Source organism: Perca flavescens, chromosome 3, assembly GCF_004354835.1.
Source record: "Perca flavescens isolate YP-PL-M2 chromosome 3, PFLA_1.0, whole genome shotgun sequence".
Classification (NCBI taxonomy): domain Eukaryota; kingdom Metazoa; phylum Chordata; class Actinopteri; order Perciformes; family Percidae; genus Perca; species Perca flavescens.
In genome coordinates, this window is record NC_041333.1 from 41385150 (window position 1) to 41412711 (window position 27562).

General features: G+C 43.9%; 3 protein-coding genes across 3 annotated transcripts; all 3 read left to right on the forward strand.

Annotated features, from left to right (window-relative positions):
• Positions 1–1922: 1922 nt before the first annotated feature.
• On the forward strand, positions 1923–2849 carry LOC114553027 (olfactory receptor 11A1-like). The gene has a single exon (XM_028574121.1). It carries the CDS (start codon positions 1923–1925, stop codon positions 2847–2849), a length of 927 nt encoding a protein of 308 aa, XP_028429922.1.
• Positions 2850–9955: 7106 nt separating this feature from the next.
• Positions 9956–10882, forward strand: LOC114553029 (olfactory receptor 11A1-like). The gene has a single exon (XM_028574122.1). The coding sequence runs from the start codon at positions 9956–9958 to the stop codon at positions 10880–10882; it is 927 nt and encodes a 308-aa protein (XP_028429923.1).
• A 7028-nt stretch (positions 10883–17910) lies between these two features.
• LOC114553030 (olfactory receptor 2A12-like) lies at positions 17911–18834 on the forward strand. The gene has a single exon (XM_028574123.1). The coding sequence runs from the start codon at positions 17911–17913 to the stop codon at positions 18832–18834; it is 924 nt and encodes a 307-aa protein (XP_028429924.1).
• Positions 18835–27562: the final 8728 nt, after the last annotated feature.

Below are 27562 nucleotides of genomic sequence, written 5' to 3' on the forward strand. Positions count from 1 at the left end.
CTCAAGACCTGCTTAAACCCTCACTGGACCACTTCTAATTTGCCTACAGTCAGAACAGGAACACAGAGGATGCCATTTCTATGGCACTTCACTCTGCCCTGTCCCACCTTGACAATAGCAACACCTATGCTGTTCATTGACTTTAGTTCAACATTCAACACCCTCATCCACTCCAAACTGATCACCAAACTCAGTGAACTTGGTATCATTACCTCCCTCTGTAACTGGGTTCTGGAATTCCTAACCAACAGACCTCAGTCTGCTAGGTTAGATAATCACACGTCCTCAATCATCACCCTGAACACCGGCGTACCACAGGGATGTGTGCTGAGCCCTCTCCTTTACTCCCTCTTGACCTATGACTGCACACCTGTACATGGTTCTAACATCATTGTCAAGTTTGCAGATGACACTAAAGTGATTTGTCTCATCAGTAACAGTCATGAGACGGCCTACAGGGAGGAGGTCCACTTCCTAACATCGTGGGGCACTGACAACAACCTGCCTCTCAACACCAAGAAGACCAAAGAGCTCACTGTGTCACGGCTTATCCGTAACTCATGTCTTAATATTCCATTTTTGGTGTTCTGTGTGTGTGTGTGTGTTTGGGCAGCCGTGGTTTTCTCCAAGGCACTTGGCTCTTCAGCGCAGTTGAAAGCGATCTCCTAAACAAGCGATCTCTAATCAAGCGATCTCCTAATCAAGTGATCTCCTAATCAAGCGCCATCACAAGTCTACTCCTGAGTTCCAGGCAGCCAGCGCCAGTTTGTGTCACTCACATGGTAACTTACAGTTGGCCAAAACTCTTGGAACTTCTAGTGAAACCTTTTGTTGTTGTGGATACCCCTGTGCTAACACCTTTTTTTTCTGTTGTGAGTCAAATGTAGATTTGTCAGAGAGATGCAGCAGCTACTCCTCCTCCGTCCAGGAGCAGAGCTTCACACTCGCTGGGTCACCAGAAGAGTTTTGTACAGCATGACTCTGGACGGTAAAAGTTAGATCCCATTAGCCCTTGCTTCACAGCGGAGTGTTCAGCTCAAGTCAAAATAATTCCAGCGCTGGCTTATCAGCGCCAGAGAGTTGACTGCTGGAACTCAAAGACTTTTATGCGCTGGTGATTAAACTTTGAAGCTGACTACAACCTCTTTGGTTATATGCAGGAAAAGCCCTTTCATTATTATTGCTTTGCTCCCGTCATAATAGCTACGGCCACTAGAATGCGCTGCTGCCTACCAAGAAATATAAATATAGGTCATAATTACTGCTTGTACAAACAACATCGTTTTTCGGGGAGGACATTTCAATTATTAAATACTATTATAAATATTGAAAAATGACTTTTGATTTCTTGGGTATCATAAATAGTTGCCATACATTTTCTGTTGATTGACTATTTAATTAACATAACATAAAATAAAAACAAAAATAAACATAAAATATGGAAAGAAAGAAAGAAAGAAAGAAAGAAAGAATCAATTCATGTTTGCGTAAATTTTATTTTATTGACCTATGTTGTTCTTTAACATGCTAAGAGTAGAAGTTCAGACGTCAGTTAGATGTGTCATGTGGTAATGAGGTCAGACTGCTGATGATCACACCCTCTGACTTGAAAAGATTTAAAAGACGCAGACACAGAGTTTCATCTCAGTTGCAAAGCAGTCACAGCATGACTGCAGCTAGACAGAAGATGAATGTAAGTATTCATGCAATGTCATAAACTGTTAAATAAGGCAAATGGTAAGTTTGGAGAATCTGTGTTATTGTAAGAATTGATGTCTTTACTGTCTGCAGGCTGAATATTGTTTGTGTGTTAATGCAGTGAGTCCAGAATGAACATAACAAATCTCCAACAAAATGTAACATTGTCAACTGTTCATCCTGTGCAAACTTGAAAGTTTGCCATGTGAACCAAACAGATGATCATGATAAACTCTACACAGGTGTCATATTTCACGTTTGGTGCATACTTTAATATTGGGCTCTTTAAATACTTATTTTTCCTGATTATTATGTGTTTTTATGCTGTAATAATTTCTGCCAATCTTTTGCTGATTGTGGTTATCTGTGTCAACAGAAGCTTACATGAACCTATGTACCTTTTTCTGTGCAGCCTGTTTGTAAATGAACTGTATGGTAGTACAGGGTTGTTTCCATTCCTTCTGGTTCAGATCCTCTCTGACATTCACATTGTTTCTGCTCCCTTTTGTTTCCTGCAGATTTTCTGTGTGTATGCATATGCAACTATACAATTTCATAATTTATCCATCATGTCTTATGACAGATATCTTGCTATCTGTTATCCTCTGCAATATAACACACATATGACATCCATCAAGGTTGCCGTGCTTATTGCTCTAACATGGTTATACCCATTTGTTGTAGTTGCTGTCACAATATCTTTGAGTGCTCCTTTACAGCTGTGTGGGAACATCATTGACACAGTTTACTGTGATAATTACTCTATTGTAAAACTGGCCTGCTCTGAAACTAGAGTCAATAACCTTTATGGACTCATTTACACTTGTCTTGTAGTCTTTGGTCCTCTCAGATTAATCCTTTACACGTACATCAAGATCCTTAAAGTGTGTTTTTCTGGTTCTAAACAGACCAGACAGAAAGCTCTCAGTACCTGCACAACTCACCTCGCTTCTCTACTCAACTTTTCTTTTGGTTCTTTCTTTCAAATATTACAGAGCAGGTTTGATATGAGCAGTGTACCCATGATGTTGCGAAATCTTTTGTCATTATACTTTCTGACTTGCCAACCAATCTTTAACCCTTTAATGTATGGACTGCAAATGTCTAAAATACGTAGCTTGTGTAAAAGTCTTATCTTTGGTAAAATGTAAACTGATGCTTAAGAGACCCCTGTCGATACATTATTTGGAAAATGATGTAGAAACTAGATATAATGGCCATTGTTGAGTTTAAAAAAGTTAAAACAATGCTGATCTTTGATATTAATGTACTTTTATGTTTTGATATATTGTACGCTGCAGCAGAGTTAGGCAGGAAAACTGCATCCCAATCAACATCCTGCCCTCTGCAGCTTATTGTGCTAATTAGATCATTTACATATGTCACTTAGCATACAGGGGGAAGCTCTTTGTTCACACGGCAGGAAGATTGTGTTGATTAGATTAAGACCAAAAGACTAACTTGAATAGAATTGACATCCACATGGTAACCTCCAAACACATGGATTTGGAAATAACACCTTCTTTTGGGCGACGACGGACCAATGGAGGAAGTTTTCATCCAAGGAACCACCCACAACTTCATGGGAATATATTTGTGAAACTTAGAAGGGAGAAGCATCTTTTAGAAAAGTTATGCTTACTTAATTTTAGTGTTAAACTATTTGCTTCATCTGTGTGCAAACTATTTCTGTCTCCCACAAGATAATCATGAGAGCCACTGACCTTGTGAAAATCACAGAATGTCCCCCCGAGGGCAGAGTGCATGTGGAGAAGACGCCGGGCCTGACCAGAGATAAAGAGAATATGTCTTTAATATTACTGTCTGTAATATTACTCGCTGATTCTTATAAAAAGACACTGTTGTGAGCAAATCTTCAGTCATTTTCTGATTTGCTGTGAGTGCTGTAAAACTGACTCCACTAATTATCCTAACAAGTATCTTGAAAAGCGCTATATGAATAAAATGTATTATTACTGTTAATGCTGGGGGATAGATACAGCATAGTATAGCAAAATGTATCGTGACAATACCATATTGATACGCAGAAGCCAGGTATTGATTATTTTTAATAAATGGTGGAAACGACACACAATTCTTTTACATCCGATTGTGGGCCGGACCAGAGAACACTTGACCCCAAAGTCCACTTGGTCCAACGGTGGGCCACTGCTGCAAAATGTTTTTAAAAGAAACTCTGAACTAAGCATGATGTACATTTCCATCGCTTTAATTAATAAATCAACACTTTGTGTTATTATTGTCCTATTCCAGTCACTGTTGATATGTTTTAAAGGTACAATAGGTAGTATTGATATTTATTAAGGCAGCAGAGACCTAATGTATTGATAACAGAACATGCTCATTAAGGTTCTTTTTAGTAGAATTGTTTTAACTATGGTTAACAGCACTGGGCTGACCCATAACTAAGTTTGCCATGTAACGATAGCTGTATGGATAGACGACTGTAAGGTATTTTATTGTGTAACTTCCTCTAATCTGGTGGTAATTTAGACACCTATCACCCCCGGGTCTGTCTGCCTCACTCCTCGGTGCTAAGAGACTTCAGTTTGGATGAGAGCTGTTATTCTTCACTTTTTCGTGTTACTAGATATAAAAATGATTACCTGGCCTACGATGGAATTTTAACGTCTGCAGACCGGCTCGGCTGCGTGTCGGCTCCATGCTCTGCCGTCCGTCAATACCCAACAGGTCCGGATTTGTTGCGTAACAGCTGTGGCCATGACTGACAGCTGAAATCATAAGGACCCACGAGATCTTGCACGTAGAATATAACCACAAAACCAACAACAGTTTATTTCCATCCAGAGGAGTAGAGGGGAAACCAGTTTGTGCTGTGTTTTCAAGGTGTAGTGCAGGGAAATATAATCTGCCGTGAGCACGGTGTATTTTATTTTGAAAAGTAACCAGATGTTTAATTTTGTATCTGTGCTCGACTTCCTGTCCCGCACTATCTGCCGTCTGCTGAATTGCTGCGGAGCTCTCCGGCAAAAATAGAAGCTCTGCCTATCAGCCCCGGAGGGCTGCGGATCGCCGAGCTGTGCCGGAGTCGGAACGCAGCTGGTCTGCAGTCAGTGGAAATACACACATTGACTTTAATGGAAACCTAATGACTCGGACAACGGAAGCTACAGTTACCCACAATCCATCAAGAGTATCTCAACTACGGATCTGATTGTAGCCCAAAATACACAACATTGCCTCACCTATTACAATAGATGTCCTAGGAAAATCACAACCTTAACCCTAACCAGAATAAACTTGACCTCAAAGTACAGTTAGTCGAAGAGTTAGGCTGAGAGCTCCGCGCCAGAGAGCAGCTGCTCCTCCTCCAACCAGGAGCAGAGCTTCACCTCGCTGTGCTGCCGGCCCCCAGGGCAGCAGAGTCACCGAAGAGTTCGGTACAGAATGACTATGGACTAGGGTTGGGTATCGTTTGTATTTTTATAATTCCAATGCCAAACCGGTACTTTTGAAACCATTCTGATTCCTAAACCGATTCTTGAAAAACTGAAAATTGACATCAAAGAAAGGCTTTTACGTTTGTTTTGGTGAGCGCAGAGGGAAAATATGGCATTTTAAAAGTAGCCTACATTCACGGTAGCTAGCTAAACGGTAGACTACAGAGAAAGTGTGATATTTTTACGTCAGTTTCAGCGCAACAAAGGGAATATATTTTATTTTTATTATTTTATTATAGTCGGCACATTAAGTGGAACCAAAATGAGGAACCGAATTGGAACCGGGTTTCAGTACCCACCCCTACTCCGGACAGTTAAAGTTAGATCCCATTATCCCCTGCTTCACAGAGTAGCGTTCAGGTTCAGTCAAAACAATGCAGCGCCGGCTTATCGGACTAGAAGGCGCGCCATGGAACAAAAAAATGTAAATACAGGTCATAATTACATAATATATACTAAACAATATTACTTCACTTATTATTTATATTAATTAATATTGAAAAATGTCTTTAATGATTTCTTGGTTATAAATAGTTGCCATACATTTTCTGTTGATTGACTATTTGAAATGGGAAAGAAAGAATCAATTCATGTTTGCTTATATTTTGTTTTACCGACCTATGTTGTTTAACATGCTTAGTGTTACGAAGGATAGAGCGGACTGAAATGCAAGGCACAAACGGTAATACATTTATTGAACAAACTCAAACTAGTGAGGAACTCAGGAGCAGAAACTAGGAGGGCCAAGAAGCTCGGGGGAACGCGGGGAAACCGGGGCTGGGGACCCGAGAAGGAGACACTGGATCGGGGGAAACAGAGGAGCCGAGGAAGGGCTGGCTGGACGAGGAGACGGAGGCCGGGTGGAGCAGCAGGCCATGGGAGGAGGACTGGATGGTGAGGCCAGCTGACTGGATACGGAAGGCTTGGAGGTGAACACTGTGGAAACAAACACAAAGAGGGGTAAGACGAGGAAACACACAGGGACAGGTAAGTGCAAAAAGATCTTTTTGGTTAGTAGCGAGTGTCACCAATGGAGCTGAGACAACGATTCAGCGGAGATGGTCTGTTGAGCCGGGGTTCTAGTACCGAGCTTGATTGCAGATGTCTGGCAGGTGAGCATGGCGGGAGAGTGGTGATTGTGGATTGGCAGCAGGTTTGTGTTGTCAGCGGGCAGGCAGTAGGCAGGAGGGGAGGAGGGAAAGCAAAAAAGACACAGGGAGAAAAACAGCTAGAAAAAAACAAACAGACTCACAGCCAGCCGACCCTAACCATCACAGTACTCCCTCATCAATAGACATCTCCAGGCGGACCGCCATGCTTGTCCGGGTGGGCCCTGTAGAAGTCCGAGTGTGTCGTTGAGGATCTGGCTGGCAGGAATCCACGATCGTTCCTCCGGACCGTAGCCGGCCCAGTCCACAAGGTACCGGTAGCCCCGGCCCCAATGTCGCACGTCCAGGAGGCGGCTTACCGTATATGCCGGATGGCCGTCGATGATCCAAGGAGGAGGAGGCACTGCCACTGGGGCGGAGAGAGGGTTGGTGGAGACCAGTTTAAGCTGGGAGACGTGTAAGACAGGATGTATTTTGAAGTGAGGCGGAAGCCTGAATTTGACGGTGGTGGGATTCACGACGGCCTCGATGGTGTAAGGTCCCACAAACCTTACACCATCGGCACTGCCACCTCTTCTTCCAGAGCTGGGAATAATGGAGGCTGGAACCCCATGGTGCACATGAAGGGTGACATCCCAGTGGCAGCGCTGACGAGGGAGTTATGGGCGTACTCAACCCACGGAAGGAAGGAACTCCATGACGAAGGGTTACGGTACGCCACACACCTAAGAGCCACCCCCAGGTCCATTGGTCTGAGGGTGGTAACCAGATGACAGGCTGACAGTGGTGCCAAGAGCTTGGCAGAAGGCCTTCCAGACCTGCGACGTGAACTGGGGTCCCCGGTCAGAGGCGATGTCCAGGGGATGCCGTGGAGGCGCGGAAAACATGGTGGACCAACAGGCGGGCAGTTTCCATGGACAAGGGTAGTTTGGTCAGAGGAATGAAATGGACGGATTTGGAGAACCGGTCAACAACTGTGAGAACGACTATGTTGCCATGAGAATTGGGCAAGCCAGTGACAAAGTCCAGTGAAATATGAGACCAGGGCCGACCCGGCGACTGGTAGGGGGGGGAGTAGACATGTCGGGCGGTTGGTGGGATGCCTTGGAGCGGGCGCATACCTCACAGGCCGCACAAAATCCAGTCTTTGTCCATGGTGGACCACCAGAATCGTTGGCGGAGCAGGAACATGGTCCTGGCAGTTCCTGGATGACAGCTGAACCTTGAGGCGGCGCCCACTGTAAAACCTGGGAGCGAGCTCGGAGGGACGGGAGAGGCGGTTAGGTCGGTTAGGAGCGGTACCAGGGTCTGGATCCGTGGACTGAGCACGGTGGATGGCGGACTCAACCTCCCAGACCAGGGAGGCGACGAGGCAGGAATGGGGAAGGATGGGGTCAGGCTGGTCAACCGGGTCCTCAGAGGAGTGGAGACGGGACAGAGCGTCAGGTTTGACGTTGGGATCCTGGACAGTATGACAGGGTGAAGTTAAACCGGTTGAAAAACAGGGTCCACCGTGCCTGGCGGGAGTTGAGTCTCTGGGCAGTCTGTATGTAGGAGAAGTTTTTATGGTCAGTCCAAACCAGAAAGGGGTGCTCGGCGCCCTCCAGCCAGTGCCTCCACTCCTAAAGGGCCAATTTCACGGCCAACAGCTCCCAGTCTCCCACGCTGTAGTTTTGTTCAGTGGGGGTCAAGCGACGGGAGAAGAAGGCACAGGCGTGGAGTTTGTGGTCAGAGGGAGAGTGCTGGGACAGGGTGGCCCCAACGCCCACGTCCAAGGCGTCCACCTCCACCACAAGCTGGAGAGAGGGGTCAGGGTTGGTGAGGATGGGGGCGGAGGTGAACCGGGCCTTGAGGAGGGAGAAGGCTGCAGCGGCTTTGGGAGACCAGATAAAAGGGAACCGAAGGGGAGGTGAGGCGAGTGAGAGGGGTGGCCAGGGAACTGTAGTTACGAATAAAGCGATGGTAGAAGTTGGCAAAGCCCAAAAAACGCTGCAGTTGTTTGACGGAGGTGGGAGTGGGCCAGTCTGCTACAGCTTGGATTTTGGCTGGGTCTGCGCAGAGCCACCCACTCTCAATAATAAAACCCAGAAACTGTATAGATGGGTTAGTGAGTCCAGAATGAGCATGAATGTGACATTTAAACTAATTTGATTTCTGCATATCTCCAACAAAATGTAACATTGTCAATTGTTTATCTTGTGCAAACTTGAAAAGTTGTGTTGTGATCCAAACTCCAGTTATGATAAACTCTACACAGGTTTCATATTTCACTTTTGGTGCATACTTTAATATTGGGCTCTTTAAATACTTATTTTTCCTGATTATTATTAGTTTTTATGCTTTAATTATCTGTGCCAATCTATTGCTGATTGTGGTTATCTGTATGAACAGGAGCTTACATGAACCTATGTACCTTTTTCTGTGCAGCCTGTTTGTGCAAACCTTTTGTTGTTGTGGATACCCCTGTGCTAACACCTTTTTCTCTCTGTTGTGAGTCAAATGTAGATTTGTCAGAGAGATGCAGCAGCTGCTCCTCCTCCGTTCAGGAGCAGAGCTTCACACTTGCTGGGTCACCAGAAGAGTTTTGTACAGCATGACTCTGGACGGTAAAAGTTAGATCCCATTAGCCCTTGCTTCACAGCGGAGTGTTCACCTCAAGTCAAAACAATTCAATTCAACAATCAGCGCCAGAGAGTTGACTGCTGGAACTCAAAGACTTTTATGCGCTGGTGATTAACCTTTGAAGCTGGCTAAAACCACTTTGGGAGGCACCAGAAATGTCTTTATGCAGGAAAAACCCTTTTCATTATTATTGCTTTGCTCCCATCATAATAGGTACGGCCACTAGAATGCGCTGCTGTTTACCAAGAAATGTAAATATAGGTCATAATTACTGCTTGTACAAACAACATCGTTTTTCGGGGATGACGTGCTAATAGTTTTATTTCTTCATATGTCTTTTTAAGTGTATTTGTCATCTATTGTGAATCACATTATATTGCAGCTTTTTGTATAACATGTTCTTTATTCAGTATGAACAATATTACTTCAATTATTATTTATATTATTAATATTGAAAAACTGATTTAATGATTTCTTGGTTATCATAAATAGTTGCCATACATTTTCTGTTGATTGACTATTTAATTAACATAACATAAAATAAAAACAAAAATAAACATAAAATATGGAAAGAAAGAAAGAAAGAAAGAATCAATTCATGTTTGCGTAAATTTTATTTTATTGACCTATGTTGTTCTTTAACATGCTAAGAGTAGAAGTTCAGACGTCAGTTAGATGTGTCATGTGTTAATGAGGTCAGACTGCTGATGATCACACCCTCTGACTTGAAAAGATTTAAAAGAAGCAGACACAGAGTTTCATCTCAGTCACAAAGCAGTCACAGCATGACTGCAGCTGGACAGAAGATGAATGTAAGTATTCATGTAATACTGTCATGAACTGTTAAATAAGGCAAATTGTAAGTTTGGAGAATCTGTGTTATTGTAAGAATTGATGTCTTTACTGTCTGCAGGCTGAATATTGTTTGTGTGTTAATGCAGTGAGTCCAGAATGAACATAACAAATCTCCAACAAAATGTAACGTTGTCAACTGTTCATCCTGTGCAAACTTGAAAGTTTGCCATGTGAACCAAACAGATGATCATGATAAACTCTACACAGGTGTCATATTTCACGTTTGGTGCATACTTTAATATTGGGCTCTTTAAATACTTATTTTTCCTGATTATTATGTGTTTTTATGCTGTAATAATTTCTGCCAATCTATTGCTGATTGTGGTTATCTGTATGAACAGAAGCTTACATGAACCTATGTACCTTTTTCTGTGCAGCCTGTTTGTAAATGAACTGTTTGGTAGTACAGGGTTGTTTCCATTCCTTCTGGTTCAGATCTTTGCTGACATTCACATTGTTTCTGCTCCCTTCTGTTTCCTGCAGATTTTCTGTGTGTATGCATATGCAACTATACAATTTCATAATTTATCCATCATGTCTTACGACAGATATCTTGCTATCTGTTATCCTCTGCAATATAACACACAAATGACATCCATCAAGGTTGCCGTGCTTATTGCTCTAACATGGTTATACCCATTTGTTGGAGTTGCTGTCACAATATCTTTGAGTGCTCCTTTACAGCTGTGTGGGAACATCATTGACACAGTTTACTGTGATAATTACTCTATTGTAAAACTGGCCTGCTCTGAAACTAGAGTCAATAACCTTTATGGACTCATTTACACTTGTCTTGTAGTCTTTGGTCCTCTCAGTTTAATCCTTTACACGTACATCAAGATCCTTAAAGTGTGTTTTTCTGGTTCTAAACAGACCAGACAGAAAGCCTTCAGTACCTGCACACCTCACCTCGCTTCTCTACTCAACTTTTCTTTTGGTTCTTTCTTTCAAATATTACAGAGCAGGTTTGATATGAGCAGTGTACCCATGATGTTGCGAAATCTTTTGTCATTATACTTTCTGACTTGCCAACCAATCTTTAACCCTTTAATGTATGGACTGCAAATGTCTAAAATACGTAGCTTATGTAAAAGTCTTATCTTTGGTAAAATGTAAACTGATGCTTAAGAGACCCCTGTCGATACATTATTTGGAAAATGATGTAGAAACTAGATATAATGGCCATTGTTGAGTTTAAAAAGTTAAAACAATGCTGATCTTTGATATCAATGTACTTTTATGTTTTGATATATTGTACGCTGCAGCAGAGTTAGGCAGGAAAACTGCATCCCAATCAACATCCTGCCCTCTGCAGCTTATTGTGCTAATTAGATCATGTACGTATGTCACTTAGCATACAGGGGGAAGCTCTTTGTTCACACGGCAGGAAGATTGTGTTGATTAGATTAAGACCAAAAGACTAACTTGAATAGAATTGACATCCACATGGTAACCTCCAAACACATGGATTTGGAAATAACACCTTCTTTTGGGCGACGACGGACCAATGGAGGAAGTTTTCATCCAAGGAACCACCCACAACTTCAAGGGAATATATTTGTGAAACTTAGAAGGGAGAAGCATCTTTTAGAAAAGTTATGCTTACTTAATTTTAGTGTTAAACTATTTGCTTCATCTGTGTGCAAACTATTTCTGTCTCCCACAAGATAATCATGAGAGCCACTGACCTTGTGAAAAGCACAGAATGTCCCCCCGAGGGCAGAGTGCATGTGGAGAAGACGCCGGGCCTGACCAGAGATAAAGAGAATATGTCTTTAATATTACTGTCTGTAATATTACTCGCTGATTCTTATAAAAAGACACAGTTGTGAGCAAATCTTCAGTCATTGTTCTGTATTTGCTGTGAGTGCTGTAAAACTGACTCCACTAATTATCCTAACAAGTACCTTGAAAAGCGCTATATGAATAAAATGTATTATTACTGTTAATGCTGGGGGGGGGGAATAGATACAGCATAGTATAGCAAAATGTATCGTGACAATACCATATTGATACGCAGAAGCCAGGTATTGATTATTTTTAATAAATGGTGGAAACGACACACAATTCTTTTACATCCGATTGTGGGCCGGACCAGAGAACACTTGACCCCAAAGTCCACTTGGTCCAACGGTGGGCCACTGCTGCAAAATGTTTTTAAAAGAAACTCTGAACTAAGCATGATGTACATTTCCATCGCTTTAATTAATAAATCAACACTTTGTGTTATTATTGTCCTATTCCAGTCACTGTTGGTATGTTTTAAAGGTACAATAGGTAGTATTGATATTTATTAATGCAGCAGAGACCTAATGTATTGATAACACAACATGCTCATTAAGGTTCTTTTTAGTACAATTGTTTTAACTACGGTTAACAGCACTGGGCTGACCCATAACTAAGTTTGCCATGTAACGATAGCTGTATGGATAGACGACTGTAAGGTATTTTATTGTGTAACTTCCTCTAATCTGATGGTAATTTAGACACCTATCACCCCCGGTCTGTCTGCCTCACTCCTCGGTGCTAAGAGACTTCAGTTTGGATGAGAGCTGTTATATTCTTAATTTTTTCGTGTTACTAGATATAACAATGATTACCTGGCCTACGATGGAATTTTAACGTCTGCGGAACGGCTCCGCTGCGTGTCGGCTCCGCGCTCTGCCGTCCGTCAATACCCAACAGGTCCGGATTTGTTGCGTAACAGCTGTGGCCATGACTGTCAGCTGAAATCACGAGGACCCACGAGATCTCGCGAATTCAGGTAGAAGAGAACCAAAAAACCAACAACAGTTTATTTCCATCCAGAGGAGTAGAGGGGAAAGCGCGGTGTATTTTATTTTGAAAAGTAACCAGATGTTTTATTTTGTATCTGTGCTCGACTTCCTGTCCCGCACTATCTGCCGTCTGCTGAATTGCTGCGGAGCTCTCCGGCAAAAATAGAAGCTCTGCCCATCAGCCCCGGAGGGCTGCGGATCGCCGGAGCTGTGCCGGAGTCGGAACGCAGCTGGTCTGCAGTCAGTGGAAATACACACATTGACTTTAATGGAAACCTAATGACTCGGACAACGGAAGCTACAGTTACCCACAATCCATCAAGAGTATCTCAACTACGGATCTGATTGTAGCCCAAAATACACAACATTGCCTCACCTATTACAATAGATGTCCTAGGAAAATCACAACCTTAACCCTAACCAGAATAAACTTGACCTCAAAGTACAGTTAGTCGAAGAGTTAGGCTGAGAGCTCCGCGCCAGAGAGCAGCTGCTCCTCCTCCAACCAGGAGCAGAGCTTCACCTCGCTGTGCTGCCGGCCCCCAGGGCAGCAGAGTCACCGAAGAGTTCGGTACAGAATGACTATGGACTAGGGTTGGGTATCGTTTGTATTTTATAATATAATTGAAACCATTCTGATTCCTAAACCGATTCTTGAAAAACTGAAAATTGACATCAAAGAAAGGCTTTTACGTTTGTTTTGGTGAGCGCAGAGGGAAAATATGGCATTTTAAAAGTAGCCTACATTCACGGTAGCTAGCTAAACGGTAGACTACAGAGAAGGGAATATAATATTTTTTTATTTTTATTTTATTATTTTATTATAGTCGGCACATTAAGTAGAACCAAAATGAGGAACCGAAATGGAAACGGGTTTCAGTACACACCCCTACTCCGGACAGTTAAAGTTAGATCCCATTATCCCCTGCTTCACAGAGTAGCGTTCAGGTTCAGTCAAAACAATGCAGCGCCGGCTTATCGGACTAGAAGGCGCCGCTGCGGAACAAAAAATGTAAATACAGGTCATAATTACATAATATATACTAAACAATATTACTTCACTTATTATTTATATTAATTAATATTGAAAAATGTCTTTAATGATTTCTTGGTTATAAATAGTTGCCATACATTTTCTGTTGATTGACTATTTGAAATGGGAAAGAAAGAATCAATTCATGTTTGCTTATATTTTGTTTTACCGACCTATGTTGTTTAACATGCTTAGTGTTACGAAGGATAGAGCGGACTGAAATGCAAGGCACAAACGGTAATACATTTATTGAACAAACTCAAACTAGTGAGGAACTCAGGAGCAGAAACTAGGAGGGCCAAGAAGCTCGGGGGAACGCGGGGAAACCGGGGCTGGGGACCCGAGAAGGAGACACTGGATCGGGGGAAACAGAGGAGCCGAGGAAGGGCTGGCTGGACGAGGAGACGGAGGCCGGGTGGAGCAGCAGGCCATGGGAGGAGGACTGGATGGTGAGGCCAGCTGACTGGATACGGAAGGCTTGGAGGTGAACACTGTGGAAACAAACACAAAGAGGGGTAAGACGAGGAAACACACAGGGACAGGTAAGTGCAAAAAGATCTTTTTGGTTAGTAGCGAGTGTCACCAATGGAGCTGAGACAACGATTCAGCGGAGATGGTCTGTTGAGCCGGGGTTCTAGTACCGAGCTTGATTGCAGATGTCTGGCAGGTGAGCATGGCGGGAGAGTGGTGATTGTGGATTGGCAGCAGGTTTGTGTTGTCAGCGGGCAGGCAGTAGGCAGGAGGGGAGGAGGAAAGCAAAAAGACACAGGGAGAAAAACAGCTAGAAAAAAACAAACAGACTCACAGCCAGCCGACCCTAACCATCACAGTACTCCCTCATCAATAGACATCTCCAGGCGGACCGCCATGCTTGTCCGGGTGGGCCCTGTAGAAGTCCGAGTGTGTCGTTGAGGATCTGGCTGGCAGGAATCCACGATCGTTCCTCCGGACCGTAGCCGGCCCAGTCCACAAGGTACCGGTAGCCCCGGCCCCAATGTCGCACGCCCAGGAGGCGGCTTATCAGTATATGCGGATGGCGTCGATGATCCAAGGAGGAGGAGGCACTGCCACTGGGGCGGAGAGAGGGTTGGTGGAGACCAGTTTAAGCTGGGAGACGTGTAAGACAGGATGTATTTTGAAGTGAGGCGGAAGCCTGAATTTGACGGTGGTGGGATTCACGACGGCCTCGATGGTGTAAGGTCCCACAAACCTTACACCATCGGCACTGCCACCTCTTCTTCCAGAGCTGGGAATAATGGAGGCTGGAACCCCATGGTGCACATGAAGGGTGACATCCCAGTGGCAGCGCTGACGAGGGAGTTATGGGCGTACTCAACCCACGGAAGGAAGGAACTCCATGACGAAGGGTTACGGTACGCCACACACCTAAGAGCCACCCCCAGGTCCATTGGTCTGAGGGTGGTAACCAGATGACAGGCTGACAGTGGTGCCAAGAGCTTGGCAGAAGGCCTTCCAGACCTGCGACGTGAACTGGGGTCCCCGGTCAGAGACGATGTCCAGGGGGATGCCGTGGAGGCGGAAAACATGGTGGACCAACAGGCGGGCAGTTTCCATGGACAAGGGTAGTTTGGTCAGAGGAATGAAATGGACGGATTTGGAGAACCGGTCAACAACTGTGAGAACGACTATGTTGCCATGAGAATTGGGCAAGCCAGTGACAAAGTCCAGTGAAATATGAGACCAGGGCCGACCGGCGACTGGTAGGGGGCGGAGTAGACATGTCGGGCGGTTGGTGGGATGCCTTGGAGCGGGCGCATACCTCACAGGCCGCACAAAATCCAGTCTTTGTCCATGGTGGACCACCAGAATCGTTGGCGGAGCAGGAACATGGTCCTGGCAGTTCCTGGATGACAGCTGAACCTTGAGGCGTGCGCCCACTGTAAAACCTGGGAGCGAGCGCTCGGAGGGACGTAGAGGCGGTTAGGTCGGTTAGGAGCGGTACCAGGGTCTGGATCCGTGGACTGAGCACGGTGGATGGCGGACTCAACCTCCCAGACCAGGGAGGCGACGAGGCAGGAATGGGGAAGGATGGGGTCAGGCTGGTCAACCGGGTCCTCAGAGGAGTGGAGACGGGACAGAGCGTCAGGTTTGACGTTGCGGGATCCTGGACAGTATGACAGGGTGAAGTTAAACCGGTTGAAAAACAGGGTCCACCGTGCCTGGCGGGAGTTGAGTCTCTGGGCAGTCTGTATGTAGGAGAAGTTTTTATGGTCAGTCCAAACCAGAAAGGGGTGCTCGGCGCCCCAGCCAGTGCCTCCACTCCTAAAGGGGCCAATTTCACGGCCAACAGCTCCCAGTCTCCCACGCTGTAGTTTTGTTCAGTGGGGGTCAAGCGACGGGAGAAGAAGGCACAGGCGTGGAGTTTGTGGTCAGAGGGAGAGTGCTGGGACAGGGTGGCCCCAACGCCCACGCCCAAGGCGCCCACCTCCACCACAAGCTGGAGAGAGGGGTCAGGGGTTGGTGAGGATGGGGGGCGGAGGTGAACCGGGCCTTGAGGAGGGAGAAGGCTGCAGCGGCTTTGGGAGACCAGATAAAAAGGGAACCGAAGGGGAGGTGAGGCAGTGAGAGGGGTGGCCAGGGAACTGTAGAATTCTGAATAAAGCGATGGTAGAAGTTGGCAAAGCCCAAAAAACGCTGCAGTTGTTTGACGGAGGTGGGAGTGGGCCAGTCTGCTACAGCTTGGATTTTGGCTGGGTCTGCGAGAGCCACCCACTCTCAATAATAAAACCCAGAAACTGTATAGATGGGTTAGTGAGTCCAGAATGAGCATGAATGTGACATTTAAACTAATTTGATTTCTGCATATCTCCAACAAAATGTAACATTGTCAATTGTTTATCTTGTGCAAACTTGAAAAGTTGTGTTGTGATCCAAACTCCAGTTATGATAAACTCTACACAGGTTTCATATTTCACTTTTGGTGCATACTTTAATATTGGGCTCTTTAAATACTTATTTTTCCTGATTATTATTAGTTTTTATGCTTTAATTATCTGTGCCAATCTATTGCTGATTGTGGTTATCTGTATGAACAGGAGCTTACATGAACCTATGTACCTTTTTCTGTGCAGCCTGTTTGTGCAAACCTTTTGTTGTTGTGGATACCCTGTGCTAACACCTTTTTCTCTCTGTTGTGAGTCAAATGTAGATTTGTCAGAGAGATGCAGCAGCTGCTCCTCCTCCGTTCAGGAGCAGAGCTTCACACTTGCTGGGTCACCAGAAGAGTTTTGTACAGCATGACTCTGGACGGTAAAAGTTAGATCCCATTAGCCCTTGCTTCACAGCGGAGTGTTCACCTCAAGTCAAAACAATTCAATTCAACAATCAGCGCCAGAGAGTTGACTGCTGGAACTCAAAGACTTTTATGCGCTGGTGATTAACCTTTGAAGCTGGCTAAAACCACTTTGGGAGGCACCAGAAATGTCTTTATGCAGGAAAACCCTTTTCATTATTATTGCTTTGCTCCCATCATAATAGGTACGGCCACTAGAATGCGCTGCTGTTTACCAAGAAATGTAAATATAGGTCATAATTACTGCTTGTACAAACAACATCGTTTTTCGGGGATGACGTGCTAATAGTTTTATTTCTTCATATGTCTTTTTAAGTGTATTTGTCATCTATTGTGAATCACATTATATTGCAGCTTTTTGTATAACATGTTCTTTATTCAGTATGAACAATATTACTTCAATTATTATTTATATTATTAATATTGAAAAACTGATTTAATGATTTCTTGGTTATCATAAATAGTTGCCATACATTTTCTGTTGATTGACTATTTAATTAACATAACATAAAATAAAAACAAAAATAAACATAAAATATGGAAAGAAAGAAAGAAAGAAAGAATCAATTCATGTTTGCGTAAATTTTATTTTATTGACCTATGTTGTTCTTTAACATGCTAAGAGTAGAAGTTCAGACGTCAGTTAGATGTGTCATGTGTTAATGAGGTCAGACTGCTGATGATCACACCCTCTGACTTGAAAAGATTTAAAAGAAGCAGACACAGAGTTTCATCTCAGTCACAAAGCAGTCACAGCATGACTGCAGCTGGACAGAAGATGAATGGAAGTATTCATGTAATACTGTCATGAACTGTTAAATAAGGCAAATTGTAAGTTTGGAGAATCTGTGTTATTGTAAGAATTGATGTCTTTACTGTCTGCAGGCTGAATATTGTTTGTGTGTTAATGCAGTGAGTCCAGAATGAACATCTAAACAAATCTCCAACAAAATGTAACATTGTCAATTGTTCATCCTTGTGCAAACTTGAAAGTTTTGCCATGTGAACCAAACAGATGATCATGATAAACTCTACACAGGTGTCATATTTCACGTTTGGTGCATACTTTAATATTGGGCTCTTTAAATACTTATTTTTCCTGATTATTATGTGTTTTTATGCTTTAATAATTTGTGCCAATCTATTGCTGATTGTGGTTATCTGTATGAACAGGAGCTTACATGAACCTATGTACCTTTTTCTGTGCAGCCTGTTTGTAAATGAACTGTATGGTAGTACAGGGTTGTTTCCATTCCTTCTGGTTCAGATCCTCTCTGACATTCACACTGTTTCTTCTCCATTCTGTTTTCTGCAGATTTATTGTTTGAATGCATATGCAGCTATACAATTTATTAATTTATCCATCATGTCTTATGACAGATATCTTGCCATCTGTTATCCTCTGCAATATAACACACGTATGACATATAACAAGGCTGCCATACTTATTGCCCTATCATGGTTATACCCATTTGTTGGAGTTGCTGTCACAATATCTTTGAGTGCTCCTTTACAGCTGTGTGGGAACATCCTTAACAAAGTTTACTGTGATAACTACTCTATTGTCAAACTGGCCTGCTCTGACACAAGAGTGAACAACATTTATGGACTCATTTGCACTTGTCTTTTAGTCTTTGGTCCTCTCAGTTTAATCCTTTACACGTACATCAAGATTCTTAAAGTGTGTTTTTCTGGTTCTAAACAGACCAGACAGAAAGCTGTCAGTACCTGCACACCTCACCTCGCTTCTCTACTCAACTTTTTCTTTGGTTCTTTCTTTGAAATAGTACAGAGCAGGTTTGATATGAGCAGTGTACCCATGATGTTGCGCATTTTTTTGTCATTGTACTTTCTGACCTGCCAACCGATCTTTAACCCTTTAATGTATGGACTGCAAATGACTAAAATACGTAGCCTATGTAAAAGTCTTATCTTTGGCTGTTAGAAAAATTATGCTTAGAATGGTTGTTGCTTCAGTTTCTTTGTTAAATCATTTGCATCAAAACTGCATCGAAATATCTGTTTTAGTATTTCTGTCTCTCATGTGTTAATCATGAAAGCTGAGTGGCCTTGTAAAGAGCACAGGCCGATCCCTGAGGGCACAGCCCATAATGTGGAGGAGATGCCGTGCCTGATCAGAGATAAAAAGAAAAGCTACTGATTGCATTAACCGAATAACTAACTTGACTCCCAACTCCTTTTAAAAATACACTGTTGTGAGCAATCTTCAGTCATTCTTCTGTACACGCTGTGAGTGCTGTAAAACTGACTCTACTTGCAAGTAAAAAGGATCTTTGAGAGAACTCCAGTGATTTTGTCCATTCTTTGACATTGGTAAAACATAAACTAATGCTTAGGAGACCAGTGTCAATACATTATTTGGAAAATGATGTAGAAACTAGTAATGATGGACATCTGCGACAAGTTGAGTTGTGAGTACCAGTGGAGAAACAGGCAGGTGTTTTGGCGAGTGACCAGCTAATGATACCTCACCTTTCACCGGCAGCATACAGCATAGTATGATGATATTTTTCGTGGCAGTACCATATTGATACACAGAAGCCAGGTATCAATCATTTTTAAATACAAATTGCACTTGAAAATTAAAATTGAATTGAATAATAAAAGAAAAATGAAAAATTGAAGTGAGATGAACAAGCAAAGAAAATGTATCTTTTAAAGACAAAACAGATGATGACAGTTTTCATTTGGGAATATGGTGCCTGTCATAATGTGCAACTAATAATGCCAACTTAATAAATCAACACCTTGTGTTGTTACTGCCCTATTCCAGTCACTTTTGGTATATGTTTTAAAGGTACAATATGTAATATGTCTATATATTAATGCAGCAGAGACCTATTGTACTGATAACACAACATGCTCATTAACCCTTTAGGCGGCGGGTTTTATTTTTTAAAATACTAGATTTTGACACCTAAATTTCAGAAGGCTCTGGCTTGAAAGTGGTTTGAGATAGAGACAAAGTGTAAATTAAACAATATTGAGAATGATCTAACGTTTATGTAGGGAGTAAATTTTCCCATCTAATTTGCATATTATGACATCATATGGCGGCGGCCATATTGGATTATGTAATTTCCATTAAATATCTGATATTTTGAAAGAGAGTTGAACTTATTTCATCAGATGTACCCCCCTCCATCCATTTGTTATGTTGTCCACATATCACATGAACAGGGAAAAAGTAAATTGTAGGCCAACAGTCATAAAATAGAACTATTACTACACCACAAAACTCATGTAAACAGTAGGCGTTTTTTTGTTGGTTAGTTTTTTATTTTTTAAGGCTTTTGGGCGGGGGAGGGGCTCACGGCAGCACCCGCTGCTCAGTAATTGTAGAGTGATACGTGCTTTCACAAGTCTCCAAACACCACTAAAGTCTCCAATAACACCAGAAAAAGTCGACAGTCGCTTTTGACAAAAAAAGTCAAGTTTGGATGGGATATCGTTGAACATTTTGCATTTAAGCATGACGTATTTCTGAGCTAAGGTCTAAGTAGTGAGTGGTGTGTGTCTCTTCTCTGCTCTGACTGCAGGCTGGGACTACTGTGCGAGGCTACTGAGAGACTGACCGCCTGTGAGGGCTTTGGATGGGGGAGGGGCTCACGGCAGCACCTGCTGCTCGTTGAGCACAGTAATTGTAGAGTGATATGTGCTTTCACGAGTCTCCAAACACCACTAAAGTTTCTAATAACACCAGAAAAAGATGCTAGTCGCTTTTGACAAAAAAGTCAAGTTTGGATGGGATTTCCTCAAACATTTTGCATTGAAGCATGATGTATTTCTGAGCTAAGGTTTAAGTACGGGATGTCTGCCAAATAGTGGAGGGGAGTATGAATGACATATCACTCTATTCAGAGAAAACAGCTGTTTGATTCAGTACCGCGTCCTGTCGCAATTTTGCGACTTTGGCGCTTAAAGGGTTAAGGTTTTTTTTTAGTATGATTGTTTTAACCACAGTTAACAGCACTGGGCTGACCCATAATTAAGTTTGCCACATAACGTAAGGATAAAGATGATGGTGCGAGCACATTGCGACGCTTCATGTCTCTCCAGATTTTACAAATTAGTGGTAATATGCTTGTTTATCTCAAGCGTTTTTGGTAAAAACAGTTACATATTGTACACCTGACAGGAACTTTTGGACATTGATTCCTGCAATTCTGATATCGTTATTAGCATAATTCCAGAGATCGCTAAACCAACGGCACCTCCGAACATCCCCACACCGACCAAATGGACACGCAAACATCGCTGCAGAGAGTCTCGCAGTGGAATTCGAGCAAGGCTAAAGCTAACTCCACATCGATTCGCTCCTTCAAGCCTTTTCCTTGCCAGTGTTCGCTCGCTGGCGAACAAAATGGATGAACGGCGGGTGCGGATCACCACACACAGAGTGATTTTGGACTGCAACATCATGATTTTCATAGAAACCTGGCTTAACAGTGAAATACACAACAGCGCTATCGAGCTAGCTGGACAATGCCTCCTCCATGCGGACAGAACAGCTCAAGACTCCGGTAAGACCAGAGGTGGGGACTTGTGCATTTATGTTAACAAAACGTGGAGCACAGACACCACCATCACCGAGAGTCACTGCACAGCTGACCTAGAGTATCTCATGGTTAAGTGTAGACAGAGAGTTTACATCTACTGTAGTAACAGCGGCCTATATACCACCGAATGCTAATGCTAAGATTGCCATGAAGAACTGCATTCTGCTATCAGTAAATAACAAACCCTGCATCCCGAGGCAGCCTACAATATTGCAGGAAACTTCAACTCAAATTTAAAGACTGTACTGCCTACCAGGGGCGTAGCACAAGACCCTGGGCCCTATGCATAGGCAGTCCTGATGGGCCCCCATGTTCCTCAACTCATCCCCTCCCTCCTCCCAAAAAAAAAATAATCAGGCCTCTGTACACATGATTCTGTAGGCCTAGATGTTTATAGGGTAATAACTATTAACTGTAATGCTTAGAGTAGCCTGATGACACATTTCAAACCTCCTTTCTCAACAGTCTCTAGCCTACTTTACTGTGGTTCCTATTATATTTTGGTTGTTTTCTCTGTACCTTTACTTGCCAGCCTGCGTACTATGGTGTCTCTCTGATCATCTGTTAATTTATCTGGCCATTTTCCTGGATCCTCTGGCAAAAACTGGTCTGCACTGCTCTGCCTACTTTCCAGTTCCTCATCTCTCATTTCCACACTGTGCTCAGAGCTCCCTGCTGTCTTCACTCCCATCATCCTCAATCACATCTTCTCCATCATCTTTCTCTATGAAGGATACATCTGATATTAACCTCTTATCATAATTGTAACATAATATAATAAAACACACTAAGATGTTAGTGTTACTTAACACCTTTCAGTCAAAATGGCTAAACATGGTTTGCTTTAATTTTGATATAAGCTCACCTTGTCTCAAATCCAAAGAGGATTATGAGGGGTCTGTTGCTCCCTGGTGGGACAGTTTCTGAAACTGAGGGCCATGTGTTTCACAACGTTTACATCTACTGAATCTGACATAATTATAATGTTGACATGATATGTATCTACCAATGAGCTACCAAGCTACCTATGACACTGATTAGCCTATTGTTGCTAATGATAGACATTATAGCCTATTCATTTAAAATTAAACATGTTTTAAATGAGTCTATTACAATGGTGTTGTATGCAAACAGCATTGTTAGTGTAGTTTATTTATTTAGCCTTTACCTCAGATTACATGTATAACCAAATTATCATTTGAAAGTGTATGTTCTGATCTTTCTATGGGTTGTCTCAGTCCGCTTTTAGCACTAATGGTCGCGGAGGTATTCAAGCAGTTTAGAACCATGGATTTGGTTTTTTAGTTTGTGCTCACCTTTCTTTGAAAAGAAGTCAGTTACCAATTGTTTCCCCTTATTTCGTTTTCTCTCCTCCTCCTGTCTTTCCTTTCTTTTTGGTAGCCTGATTTGGCTTTCTTTGGGAAAGACATTTCTACAGCAGAAGTTTGCGCTCCACCAGATGAACTGAACTAACGTAAACAAAATGTGTGCAGATGGACTAAACCATTTGGCGCATTAACAAGGGGTGTGGGTGAGACCTTAGTCTTTTTTGTATACAAAATGTAGTCAGTCAATCAACCAAGTTATTCAGCCAATACACTAACTTTACATTTCATCTGACATGCATTATGAAATTTAATTAGGAAATGAAAATATCCAGGTGAAATAAAATCTATTCCAGACTTTTCAAGGGCCCTCTCTCCCCTTGGGCCCTGGTAATCAGTATCGGTTTTACCCCCAGTCCGACGCCCCTGCTGCCTACATTCCATCAAAAAGTATCATGCCCTACAAGAGGAGAATAGATTTTAGACCAAGTCTACACAAAAATGGCTGATGCATACAAAGCTGCTCCCCTCCCCCATCTAGGACAGTGAGATCACCTCTCAGGGGCCATCCACAAGGAAACGTTTTTTTGTGCAAACGCACATGTTTTGCATCGTTTGGGCCAACCATCCAGACGAATCCTGCAAACGCACTGCCTGAAAACGCACTTTTTTGAAACCAGGTCTCAGGGTGAAAAAATCCGAAAACGGCTCTTGTTTGGCTTCGTATGGATGGTGAATACGGATCCGTATCGATGATGTCATCACCACACCCCTCTTTTACACCCTCTCCCACGGCCGCTGACGCCCACAACTGCGGTGAAGCTAAGCGAGCATGTCCCATCTCCATGGTTACACCAGCTCAATACATCTAAATACTGTGTCTCTGCTCCCTGACCCTTCCCTCTGGATTCTACACAAGATATATTGCTAACGTTATGTAGCCAACGTTAAACATCGCTAAAGTAGCTGACCACTCCAGCAGCAAAGTAACGTTAACGTTCGCTGCTATGGCTATCTGTTTATAAAGTGGAAGTAGAAAACTTAACTAGCTAGCTAATCTGTCTGCTTATAAACTCCTTGAACGTTTTTGTGAATGTTTGTAGCAGAAACAGCGCCGCCTATAGGCCTGGACTATGAAGTAGCATATTGAGTCATTTACAAGTGGATTTGTTTGGACGCAACTATTCTTGAAACGAATCCAGGGAAGACGGGGAAAAAAAAGATTGTTTTGGTACGTGTGGACGGGGCCTCAGTGTTTCTACTGCCCAAGTATTCAGCACTTATCAAACGTGTGAAACCAACAGTAAGAACAGTCAAAGTGTGGCCAGGGGGAGCTTATTTGGCACTTCAGCAGCGTTATGACTAGCATACTGACTGGAGAGTGTTCGCAACTCAGGCCACTCATGACTCCCACACGGACATTGATTCATATGACTCCTCCATTCTGGACTGTATCAATGAGATATCGCATTCAGATCAGGTGATGCTCAAGCCTATAACTCCATCCATCCATCCATCTTCGTCCGCTTATCCGGTGTCGGGTCGCGGGGGGAGCAGCTCCAGCAGGGGACCCCAAACTTCCCTTTCCCGAGCAACATTAACCAGCTCCGACTGGGGGATCCCGAGGCGTTCCCAGGCCAGGTTGGAGATATAATCCCTCCACCTAGTCCTGGGTCTTCCCCGAGGCCTCCTCCCAGCTGGACGTGCCTGGAACACCTCCCTAGGGAGGCACCCAGGGGGCATCCTTACCAGATGCCCGAACCACCTCAACTGGCTCCTTTCGACGCAAAGGAGCAGCGGCTCTACTCCGAGCTCCTCACGGATGACTGAGCTTCTCACCCTATCTCTAAGGGAGACGCCAGCCACCCTCCTGAGGAAACCCATTTCGGCCGCTTGTACCCTGGATCTCGTTCTTTCGGTCATGAACCAGCCTTCATGACCATAGGTGAGGGTAGGAATGAAAACTGACCGGTAGATCGAGAGCTTTGCCTTCTGGCTCAGCTCTCTTTTTTCCACAACGGTGCGATAGATTGAATGCAATACCGCACCCGCTGCGCCGATTTTCCGACCAATCTCCCGCTCCATTGTCCCCTCACTTGCGAACAAAACCCCAAGGTACTTGAACTCCTTCACTTGGGGTAAGGACTCATTCCCTACCTGGAGAAGGCATTCCATCGGTTTCCTGCTGAGAACCATGGCCTCAGATTTAGAGGTGCTGATCCTCATCCCAACCGCTTCACACTCGGTTGCGAACCGATCCAGTGAGTGCTGAAGGTCGCAGGCCGATGATGCCATCGGGACCACATCATCTGCAAAGAGCAGCGATGAGATCCCCAGCCCACCAAACTGCAACCCCTCCCCACCCCGACTACGCCTCGATATCCTGTCCATAAATTTTACAAACAGGATTGGTGACAAAGCCTATAACTCATCAAGGGCTAACCTGAAAAGGGGCATCAAAAAGGCCAAGCTCAACCACAAGCTAAAGATTGAGGATCACTTCAAGAACAACTCCGACCCCCAATGCATGTGGCAAGGCATCCAGGCCATCACATATTACAGAACTACTAACTCCACACCCTCTGTCACCGACACCTCCTTGTCTGATGAGCTGAACAACTTCTATGGCCGCTTTGATAGGGACAACAAGGAGGTGGCCATCAAGGCTGTGGTCTCTGCAGATCACCAGCCCCTCACACTCTTCACCTATGATGTGTGTGTGGCACTGAGGAGGACTAATGCATGAAAGGCTGATGGTATCCCTGGACGTGTACTTAAGGCCTTTGCTGTGCAGTTGACCGAGGTTTGGACTGACATATTTAATCTGTCACTAGCCCAGGCAGCTGTACCCACATGCTTTAAAACCACCTCCATCGTGCCGGTGCCAAAACACTCCACTGCAACAAGCCTTAATGACTTCCGTCCAGTTGCACTCACCCCCATCATTATGAAGTGCTTCGACAGGCTGATCCCGGCCCATCTCAAGACCTGCTTAAACCCTCACTGGACCACTTCTAATTTGCCTACCGTCAGAACAGGAGTGCAGAGGATGCCATGCATCAATACCTCCCTCTGTAACTGGATTCTGGAACTCCTAACCAACAGACCTCAGTCTGTTAGGTTAGATAATCACACGTCCTCAATCATCACCCTGAACACCGGCGTACCACAGGGATGTGTGCTGAGCCCTCTCCTTTACTCCCTCTTCTCCTCTGAGAGAAACTATGAGCAGTGGCTCTTGGATACTTACAAATCACTGGACTATACATTTTTTGTTGACATAGTAGGCTATTGCCATATTTCAAAAAATGTCTGTGTGAGCGTGGCCTACCAATAGCTCATGCCTGTCCTAAAGTGACTGTAGCTAAATCTAATTAGCAGCAAGATGCCTCCCTTCTCCATGGAGGACTACTACAAACTCCTTCAGTAGATTGCAGTTCTGGAAACCAAAATTTACCGGTTAGAAGTAAACATGGAAGTGAACGGATCATGTGGACATGACACCACTTTACCATTGAACCTAAACAATGGACAAAAGCATGCTAACACATGGCTAACTAGCACAAGCAAGACTACAAACAGGAGGGCTGTGGAATGGGTAATAAATCAACAAGTGGTAGTCCTCCCTGGAACTCTTTTGGTGCAAAGCCTAAGAGTAAATTATTTTCCTGGGAAATGGGAGGACGACTAACGGGCAGGACACAGCGCCCTGAGATTTGTGATACGACCGGCTGGCCTGCATTTTCATCCAGACAGAGCGCCTCTTCAACCCCTGTACTTAGCAGGACACAGCCGTGGACAGCTGCAAAAGGGAAAATTAGCAACAAAATGCCTCCTCAACAACAGGTGTGTGCAGGTGAAGAACAGATTTGCTCCTCTACTGCAGGACCCTGGACATGAACTAGATTATATCTCATCGTCACACAGCAGGGTAAGGACTGAGAGCAATTCTAAAAGTAAAAAGCTACAGGGAAATCTAAAGACTGGGCCCCAAACTCTGATTGTGGGTGACTCTGTTGTGAAAGATATAAAAAGCAGTAAAAACACCAAAATACAAAGACATGGTGTCTGACTTGGCCCAAAGAATCCCGGATATCGTAGCAGCACACCCAACTGTGAAGAACATTATACTGCATATAGGGTCAAATGATGTTGTAAAGCAAAAGTCTGAAGTGCTGAATCGTGACTTTATGAATCTGCTGAACACAGTCAGCTCCCTAAACGCAAAGGTGTTTATCAGTGGCCCTATACCGCCAGTCAGAAGAGGACCTGAGAGATTCGGCAGACTGTTGCCACTGAACAGATGGCTTTCAACTGCATGTACTGACCATTCTCTGCAGTTCATTGACAATTTTAACATTTTCTGGGACCGCAGACATCTTTTTAAAGCAGATGGACTTTTCCTTAACAAGCCAGGAGTAAAGCTGTTCACCTCTAGCCTACTTTACTTTCTGCGCCACACATCTGCTCCCTCGGCCAAGGACACGAGACAAGATTAATCCAAACAAGAGGAAGACGCAACAAAGTGCAGCAGTGATCGACCACAGTCCCCACCTGAGCAAAGATTTGACCATGGGAGACCACAGATCGGAGACAAGAAATCTCAACCCACCTTTTCACCCATCCAACCCTCCTCAAACCCCCTTACCAACCCTGACGCCTTTGAGGATCCATCGCTCTCCCCATTCACCTTTTCCCCTGTTTCCCCCTGCCACATGTTGGGGTTCAGTGACCGGATGGAGCAGCTGGTAGATGCTGGAATCAAGTT